The following is a 10,440-nucleotide window of genomic DNA, read 5'->3' on the forward strand; positions in this document are numbered from 1 at the left end:
CTTCTTCTTGTTTTTTTCCTTAATTCATTTAAAATAATAATAACAAAGAAACAAAATCACACTCTCGATTTTTTTAGATTTTGTTGGTGGTATGACTACGCAAAAGAAAAAATAAGAATTAATTGTAGGTTATTAATTCTAAGAATTAATTTTAATTAATTCTAAAACGGTTTTCAAAATTAATTTCAAAACAATTTTTTGTTTTTAGAAACGGATCATATATTTCCTCTAAATAGCTCTTGGTTTTGAAAAGAAAGAGATAAATCAATTTTTTATTTTACTATTAATATGTTTTTTCTCTAGATCTACTATTTTCTAAGCATAATTTTCATTGATTCCAATCCATTTTCCGGCGAGTGCACACCTAAAATTGGAAGTTGTGTTAACTTTGGGAAGTAATTGGTACAACGATTAGCACCAAGGTCGTACCGTAATTGTTTTCAGGGCAGTATTTCTTTTACGACGTAACAATGTTTCGACATCTGTATTTAACATTTGTATAGGTTGCAATTTAGTCTATAAGTTTTCAAACTCAACTATATTTATTTTTTATAATATTTTTTGATAGTATTGATGGGCTTATCCGTATGGTAACCCATTTTAAATAACTTCAAATGAAATCTGACCCGATTTTTAAAAATATGATTTTTTTTTTTTTTTACCTTCATACATCATATGTCATGAAATTACCCAAAACAATTGGGATCTCGCTCATGTTCCTAGGGTTTAAGTTTTCTCAATCCTCTATCTTTTCTCTTACCACTCATTTTTTATCTTGCTTTTTGTTCTTGGCTCTCCCTCCTTACACCAAAATAAAGTGAATAACAAAAGTTGTGAGGCTGAAAGTGAAGAAACAGGAAGCGAGAGTAGCAAGAGTCAATATTTAGAACCCAACATGCAATGCACGATAAAGTCATTATGTTAATTTCCATTGATGATGATGCAAGCAAAAAGATTAGAGAAAAAAAAAAAAACTAAAGTTTTAAAAAGTGAGACAAATTCCATTTTAGAACCTAATTTCGAGTATAGAGTATAAGAGTAATGATTAGGTGCAACTAACCCTTATACTTCACACTTATTAGCCACACAAAAATAGAAACAGGAAAAAAAAAATATCTTTTAAAAAAACAAAAATGCCACATGGTATAATTTCATTGGACAATAGTTAGGATGCACTACTAAGATATGTACATCCAAGGGAGTACTCGAGTTTTTTTCACGGTATAATTATCTCAACATTGATCCCTCTATCAATTTCAGAAGAAGAGTGATTAAACCATTAACTGCCCTTTATGTAAATTCTAACGTTCATCTTCCTTTTTATGAAGGTGAACTTTGTTCAACATAATTTTACAAAAAATTGCTCTAATTTTATTTTCTTTGAAATTATATTAATTTGATATCATATTTATGTTTGTTGATGCAAAATTTTGGACAAGGTAAATACATATCCGACTTTCATGTGGAACCAACCCTGAATTTGTAATTCAGACTGCTATCTACAAGACAAGAAAGATCTGCACATTATTATGGTACTCGTCACACAAACTTAGCAAGAAAATTAATGTAGCAAGTAGGAATTATGGTATGTGAGTTGACTTACTACCTTTGGAATATTCTCCTTCTCTATTTATATTTGACCCAAATCTCTCCGGATTTTGGGTTATCTCTTCAGTTAAAATCTCTCTTCTGTTAGTTAGATCCTCAAATGGTACCCATTTAAGGGTATATTCATTGGGTTATCCTTGGCCTCGAGCCCATGCTACTCTCACCTCTCGACTTCGTCTTGCTTTGAGCTTTGTCGTTTGTCTTGTGTTGCTCAATTGTTGTTTTCATTCTTTTACGTTTTTGCCCTTAGGTCCAAATAGCCCATAACAATATTGTAATTTGCTAAATGCATTATATAATTTTTTTTTCTTTCAACAATCTTTCCAACAAAAGTTTATAAGAGGAAAATCTGAATATTTTTTTTAAGTTTAAAGTTAAGATGACAACATTGCAACATTGGAATATTGCAATATTTAAATTTGAGGTGCAACTTGGTAAGTTTATGGTAAACACTTGCACAATTTGACTAGTTTGGATAAAAGTTTGTTTTTTTTTCCCCTTTAATTTTTTTCATTTATATCCTTCATTTTTACCTCCCTTTCCTAATCTAGTCCATGACATAAATCATTGCAACTTATTTTGCATTTTAATCAAGTTTCTCAAGGTATATTTGGGATAAATTTTGAAAAGATAAAAAAGTGTCATTTTAGCCCTTTTTTAGAAAACTTTCTATGTTAGGTTAGGTTAGGTAATTAAGAGCAATTTTTAATTTGTTAAAAACAGTAAAAATTATTTTAAATTGCTCTATTAGTATTTCTTCAAAGTATTCTCACAGGAAAGTGCTTTCACTTAAAAACGTTTTTTTTCTTTTCAAAAAGACATCTTAAACTCATCCTTTTAAGTACAATAAATATGTTTTTGCCTTTTAGGTATAGCATTATTTCACATCTTGAAATTAGTTTCTAATATCAGAGATATTATTTGTGACTCCCACAAACATGGCCTCATTTAAAAGGCTCTGGTAATACTATTATTGGTCAAGCTGTCACAAGCCTAACAAATTTTTAGTTTTAATAATTAGAAAATCACATATGTAACCCAATACATATTTTAAGAAAAGCCATTATGTGTCCAACAAACTTTGTATCTTTGTAGGGCTAAAAAATAGAAACAAATCTTGGTTTCTTAACTTACTCCCCTCAAATATGATTTTCCAAATTATTTCAACTTTTAGAAACTAACGGTCAAAAGCATATCTATTGATTAGAGATTCAAATTCCTATTCTCACGTGGTTGAATTTAAATAAGAAAAAACTTCAACGGTTATTTTTTTTAATATAGTTTTTGAAACTTCAAGTTGATAAAATTGTGTATATGTTGATAATACCGAATTGGTTAATGGGAGCTTAATTTAAACTACCACGGATTTATCTTGGAATTTTATACATTTTGTTTTCATATTCAAAATTTGTGAGGAAAACAAAGATGTCAACCTAATATTTGATTACACATAGTGAGAGATTTGAATCCACAATCTTTATAAGAATAAAGATATCTTAACGGCTAAATCATGCTTGTTTTGGAAATATTTTTTCAAGCATTCTTCCTTTGTAGCTTTTTAAAGAGATGAATAGATGGCAGATTTATTTTTGAAAAAATATATATTTAATTATATTCCCGAAAATGAATAAAACGTTGACTCGTTGAGAGATCACTTTTGTCAAAAGTAAGCATAATTGACGTACATAATACATAATGTGTTAGTGACCAACAAATTTGTAATTCAAGTCCTCCAATACTTTATTGTACTAAAAAAATTGAAGAGAGATCATTTTGCCTTCATTCATGTTTGAACTATACATACATCACTTGAAAAGATTCATTTGTTTTCCTACCTTTTACTCTCTCATGTTCCTCGTATCATTCACATTGAATTTCATTAGTTGAGATGTTCTAAATTTGTTATATTGAGATTATGTGTTTAAGGTTTAAGAGAAGAGTCATATATAAACCCTCTAAATCCTACTTGTATATCTCTCCCTATATATATATATATTTAAGTAATCCGTTATTCTTTAAAATAATAAAAATTTAACACATCGTTCGACTACATAAATCTACATGTTTGATTATTTTTTTTATTATTCTTATTTTTGTTTGTCAATTGGTTCCAACCTAACATCATTGTTGCAGCCAGTAGTTCTTTTTCACTTTTAGTGCATGAATACAATCACATCCCACCAAAACATTATTAAAATAAGAAGCACTTCTAAAGGGCAAAAGTGCTTGGATAATGGACAGAATCATGTTTAACTACATTTTCAAAGCCTACTTACAATTACTTTTAGTTTCGCCATATAGATTTGGATTCCAATATAGCTTTGGGATAATGAAGATTAGAATCAAGTTAATTGTGATTTACGTAGGCCAAGCATTTGCTTGCATCTTCCACCATTCAAAATATCCATCCAAGTCATCATCCACCAAATCTCAATAATATAAATATGGTTCTTCCCATTCATCAACGTGTTAAATCATTATTGTAACTACATAAAATAACCCATTCAAGATTGATTATATTGATAACGAGTCAATCCAAATATAGTTAAGTTGATAAAATATAAAACATCAATAGTTCAATACCTACATTTGTAATTGTTTATTTATATATATATATATATATATATATATATATATATATATATATATATATATATATATATATATAAGCAGAAGTATGAACTCCTCTACTCCACGGAACAGTTGACATTCCTATATAATCTATTGATCAAAATACTATTTTAATCTCTATATTTATGATTTCATTTCATTATGATTTATGTACTTTCAAATGTCACAAGTAATCCCTATAATTCAATAAATCATGAAATATCACAAGCAGTAAATTAGAAATCGATCTCTGGTAAAACATAGAACAGCAAGTGTCTACACAGTTAAGAACATTAATTATATAAAGCAGCACAAAGTTTATCAAAAATAGAGGGAAAAAGACAATTTCTAAATTTTCAAACTCTATCACCATGTACTAATAAAAAAATCTGGTCAATTGGTTGAAACGAGAACATACATTGTTAACATAAAAATACAAGTAGGTAGAAGAAGTTAAACTGATATATTCATTTGGTGTATGAACAGTGGGTTAGACTGATAATTTGCGGCTAAAACACACCGACATTTATATATATTGTTTCAAAATTGCAATACCCTCCTATCTTTTATAAAGGTTTCAAACTTACCTTTAAAGTTTAAACAGGAATTAAAACCCAAACACTACAGATACAAATTCAAAATTCTAACAGATTTTTACTCCCAAAACTTTTTTCTAAGACATGATTTCATTTATCTAAAGAGTTAGAAGACACCCCCCATTTAAAATTCAAAGTGACTTTTGACTGCGGTTAGACAAAAAGTTGGAACATTTATGAATAATCAAGGTAATATTGCAACTTTATAAAGAATATGGATATTTTTAAAACAAACGATAAGGATCAAGGTTCTTTTTGCAATTTAGCCATAATTTTAAGGGCAAAAAAAACAAATTGCCCGATTGATAAAGGCTGGAGTTGGAGAGAGATAGCACCACTGTTTCCAATTCATCAAACAACCAACTTCCAGACAATAATGCATAGCCCAGAGTTATAACAAAAGCCTAGGCAATCATATGTCGGGCAGTCAAAATAATACAGGTCAGAACCAAAATCAAACTCATCAGAATTTCTCAACAGAACACAAAACTGATTTTAGTAAACAATAACAGTACAGTTGGACAGTATTTCTCAGGAACACCAACAAGATGTAGAAATGAATCCATATCAAAGGCCTAATTAGCAAAGCTACCTTAAACCTACCAAAATTGCACAATGTCCTGTACTTTTGATCCACATCAATAACACTCACAGAACAAAAAATTTTATATGTATGCTTCAATCTGTTCGCTTTTCTTTTTTTGTTTTTGTTTTTGTTTTTTTTTTTTTGTTTTTTGCTTTTTTTTTTTTTGTTGGAGAGGGGGGCGGGGGTTCTGGAGGAGAATAACTCACAAAGTACCCATGGAAGAACACAATGAATAATTCAAGAGCTTTCAGTTTTCAAGTTTAGTATCAGTTGCATAGAATGTCTTCAATTTTCCTCAGCAGGTCCATTTTCAACCACCTCAGCACTGCAACAGGGAATCAAATCACTGAATCAACATGCTCTAGAACATAATTAACCAAAAGGCTAAAAGGAAAAGATAGAGGAATTAGAGATTCAATCTTTTCATAGAAGGGGCAAAGTACAAAGAGCACTACATTTTACAGATTTGTCAATTTTAATCTCCATAAAACTCCTGGACTTGATCATTCACATTCTAGAATTGCTAAAAGAAAGAACTTCAAAGTTTCAACAGAAATCAATATGGTCAATTGCTTCTAGTTCAAGAGCAAATAAGCCTGAATGGAGAAAACGAGCATCCTTGGAAAGCTAGTTACACGAACATTATTTTCCATTTTGATCCAAGAGAGAACAAAAAGCCCCCAAAACTATCATTTACACAGAACTCAACTGGTCACAGGTATCTTCACTTTCAAACTATATCAGTTATCATGAGAAAAAAGGCATCATCAAAAGGTGCTAAAAACAAGAACTGTCTTGTTCATTTAGGTAATCAATACAACTGACATATGTAATTGATGATTTCCATCCCAAGTGCTGCTTGTTTAGTTTGCCTAAATACGTCTAAATCTACATGAATCCTAGAAAAGAGGCAGCAAATCAAACAATTTGTCCAAAGGACAAACAAAGAGCACATATAAAGCACCAAAACGCACAAACGGTACAAGGGAACAACAACAAAAAGATGTACCTACTACTTTGCCATAAAGGCGCAGCGAAAAAAAGTTTTCAAGTAAAACACAGACCTTTGGGAACGAGACTCCACAGACTCTGGCTTCCTCCAACTCCTTCCTGACCGATCTTCAGGAGACCGACCACTTCGAACTCCAAAGCCTTTTCTTCTCTCAAACGAAGCCCCACTAGATGTCTCAGTCCTCTCCACCGTATCCTTAATTTTCATTGATTCGAGTTGCTCGTCAATCTTCTTCCAGTCTTGTCCCTTTTCAGCCAATACCTGTTCCCTTGGTCTTGCATTTCCAAAAGGATTCGACCCCTTTGGCTTTACTGCAGAACCAGAAGCCTCCTGATTCCCATTGTTCAAAGGGATTGAACGAGGCTGAAGATTAAGCCTCGGCCTCTCACCAATTCCACCTCTAACCCCTTCAGATTTTTTGCCCCAATTCTCCGAATCAGCCCCACCACCATTCTCACCAATTCCACCTCTAACCCCTTCAGATTTTCTGCCCCAACTGTCTGAATCGGCGCCACCACCGCTCGAGGGAAATCCTCCTCTTCGCTCTCTCTCAAAACCACCGCCTGATCTCCGACCTTCAGAAGGTGTAAAGCTCTTACTTGATACCCAACTATCCGATTCGTCGGCTTTCGACGAGTTCGAATCGAAAAAACCTCCACCTCCTCCTCTCTCTCTCCTCTCAAATCCATTACCCATCATAGGCTTCTTCCCGGCTCCCCAATCATCAATCTCATCAGCCCTAGAGGGCAACGGTTCCCTTCGGAATTCTCTATCAGATCCATCATTGCTCCTCCTTGACTCATCAAAAACCCTAGAACCCCGTCGAGAATTCGACGAATCTTCCGAGTTAGAATATCGATTCCCTCTGTCATACAAACTATTCTGACCCCAACTCTTGAACCCTCCACCAAGCCGGTTGCGGTCCATCTCCTCCGCCGTTCTCTGACGCGGACCCGTCGGAAGCATCATTAGATCTTCGGCCGTAAGACCCTTTGGATCACTGGATTGAGCGGACGGCTTTGGACCGCCATAGGTCTGAAACTCCGACAAAGGAATGGACTGACCTTTCTTCTTCTTCGGCTTGGTGGCGGCCGCGGCGGCGAGGGATGGAAAGTCAGTACTGGGCTGCGATTGGTGGCGGGAGTGGTCCTGCTGGTCCTTGAGAAGCTCCGCCTCGTGCTCCTCCGCATCCAAAGCCCAAGCTCCGGGCTTGCCCCACGGTGAGACAGTTGCCGCCATGCTTTTGCTCTGAGTTGTAGCCGGAGATTCTTCTTTCTTCGCTGTGGTTTTCTTGTGTAAATGGGTTGCGTTCGTTGGCAGCGAAAATAAGCGGCAACAAACGCCTCTCTATTCCTTTTTATTTCCTAATTTTATACACACCAAAGAGTTACGATCTGACGGCTGAGATTTTCCCTCCCGATCTGTTTCGAAATATTATCAACTGACGTGTACGCCATTACCTCTAACAATATAATTATTTTCATATAATCATTTATTAATTTAAATTCTGCCTTTTTCTTTGTAAAATGTTGAAAAAATATCCAATTATTTATACAAAAGCAAAAAGAAAAGAAAGACATTCATACATATTGATAGGTTTTTATCCGCATTTATCTAATAGTGTCGATAGACTTTTATCCATTCATATTATTGATAAATATTTATAGACTTCCATCGATTTCTATCTACATGAACAAAATAATTTTTGTTATCTTTTTCTATTTTTAAAAATATTTTTTCTTTTCTTTTTTTTTCTTTAAAGAAAACTATGCGCTATATTTATCTATTTATTTTATTATTTCGTTAGAGGTGAATCTTCTATTCTATCTTCATCACCTCTGTGTAATACATCATCTAGAAAACCCGACTTGAAAAAAAAAAAAAAAACAATTGAAGATTTTATTTTTAGTGGTTTGTTATTTTATATTAGTTTTCCCCTTTTCATTCATAAGTCGAGAGGCTACATGGATCATTCGTTTCCCTCACCCCAATCTCATCTTCATCCAAAAACATTCAATCCTTTTATGAATTATATGGATTAATTCATAGATTAATTCTTTTTAAAAAAATCATAAATTAGTAACTTTATTAATTATCTTGCATAATATTAATTATTAAAATTAATAAGTGTGATCTAGACAACGAGGATATTGAGGGCTCCAACTTGGGATGTATTAGGTGGGCTATAATAACTCACCGAGCGTTTTGGACATGTGTTAAAATAATGACGAATAAGGGTTATTTTAACTTCATTTTACTATAGTAAAACTATGTACAATTTAGTAAAATAACAAACTCTTTCTCCCTCCGATGTTTCCAATAACTCTATCCACCAGTGACCAACTCTAACGACTACCATCGACAATCACTCCGACAACCAACTATAACTAAGATCACCTTCAAGGTCCCAATTTTGGTGATGACCACCTATGTGACCAACTCTTGTTGCCAAACTTTGGTGATCACTACATGTTTAAGTTTCATAAAATAAATTTGGATTTTAGTTTATTGGATTGAATTATTGTCGTCTAATCGTCAAATAAAATACCTTTGATTTTATTAGATAAATAATTTGTGTTAACAAAACTACAAATCACAAGATACACTAGATTTATAACATCAGTCCCAACAATCTCCCATTTTTCCAAAGCTAGCGAAATGTATCAAAATACAATAAAAGCCGAGTGAGAAAGTAAATTTTCAATATATAATGTAAGGTAAAGTATCAATATACAATAAAATAAACTAGGACATACAATATATCCAATAAAATCTCCCAGATGCCCTAGCTTAGATGACTCATATCTCGTAGACCCAGACCCTCCAAGTGACCCTAAAAAACTTTAATCGCGAGAGCTTTTGTAAATGGATCAACAATATTGTGCTCCGAGGCAATCTTTGTGACAATCACATCTCCCCATTGCACAATCTCTCTAATAAGATGATACTTGTGCTCTATATGCTTTCCATATTTGTGGCTAAGAGGAATCTTGGAGTTTGCCATAGCACCACTGTTATCATAATAAAGTGTAATGGGCAAGGACATACTTGGAACAACTTCCAAATTTGTGAGAAATTTTATGAGCCAAACGACTTCTTTAGCAACTACATACTCAACCTCCATGGTGGAGTCCATAATACAACCTTGCTTAATGCTACACCATACTGTAGCTCCTCCATTCAGAGTGAACACTGATTCTGATGTGGGTTTTCTTGAATCCTTATCAGTTTGAAAATCAGAGTCTATGTTGTAAGAGTTAAACAACATGCAGCGGAGGTATCAAGAATCCATAAGCATTCTAATTCACTAATTTGGGCAAAAACTATAGCATGCTCTTATTAAAAAGTGGGTTTTCAAAACATACCTTTGATGAACTCTCCAAGAAAATGTCTGTTCAGGTGCTATCTTCACTTGATATCAATGTGAACCACCTCAAAGCCTTCCCTACTATGCTCTTGGAGCTTTAGGCAGAGTTGTGGGACTCAAGAATAGCTTGAAGATGTGAAGAAATAAGAAGATCTCACAGTAGCCCGACTGAAGAAGATAGTTTCTTCTTCAGAAAATTTTCTCTAAAAAAATATATTCCCTCCTTCTCCAACAACTCCAATCTTCTTTATATATTTAGATGAACATGCAAAGAGATGGAGTGCATGGTTTGCAGCTCATGCTTGGAGAATCAAAGTAGAGAAGATAATGGTTTTTGTGTGAGCATAAAGATGATGGTAATAGAGAAAATCCATTTTCCATTTTGTGCAACCATGCAAATTATTTTTTCCATTTTCTTTTTAAAACAAAAAAATGATTTAAAATCATTTTAATTCAAAATTTATTTTCTTAAATTAATTTAATATCAAATATTAAATTATTTTTTGTACAATAATTATCTTCATATACTAACATCATATTTAAATATTTATTCTCTTGTTCCGTTTATTTGAACGTTTCAAATTAATTTCTCAAACTACCCTAAAGCTTACCCATTTACGAGCTAGTAGGGGGACCTCGTGGACCTACAGGTCATGGGCTC

The 10,440-nt window shown here is 33.1% G+C and overlaps 1 protein-coding gene across 1 annotated transcript; it reads right to left on the minus strand.

The window, feature by feature from the left end:
- Positions 1-5,283: 5,283 nt before the first annotated feature.
- LOC120088727 (eukaryotic translation initiation factor 4B3-like) lies at positions 5,284-7,762 on the minus strand. The gene is made up of 2 exons (XM_039046159.2): positions 6,465-7,762; positions 5,284-5,725 (listed from the first exon to the last, which is right to left on the minus strand). The coding sequence occupies exons 1-2, from the start codon at positions 7,649-7,651 to the stop codon at positions 5,686-5,688; spliced, it is 1,227 nt and encodes a 408-aa protein (XP_038902087.2). The 5' UTR covers positions 7,652-7,762; the 3' UTR covers positions 5,284-5,685.
- Between the last annotated feature and the right edge of the window lie 2,678 nt (positions 7,763-10,440).

This window comes from Benincasa hispida, chromosome 10 (genome assembly GCF_027475165.1).
Source record: "Benincasa hispida cultivar pf3 chromosome 10, pf3_genome.v1.1, whole genome shotgun sequence".
In the NCBI taxonomy this organism is placed as follows: Eukaryota; Viridiplantae; Streptophyta; class Magnoliopsida; order Cucurbitales; family Cucurbitaceae; genus Benincasa; species Benincasa hispida.

Bases quoted from the DNA above. Each gene is read 5' to 3' on its own strand.
- LOC120088727 (XM_039046159.2), bottom strand. From the start codon at position 7,651: ATGGCGGCAACTGTCTCACCGTGGGGCAAGCCCGGAGCTTGGGCTTTG. The intron at 5,726-6,464 runs GTCTGTGTTTTA...TCCCTGTTGCAG, and splicing joins GTGGAGTCTCGTTCCCAAAG to TGCTGAGGTGGTTGAAAATG.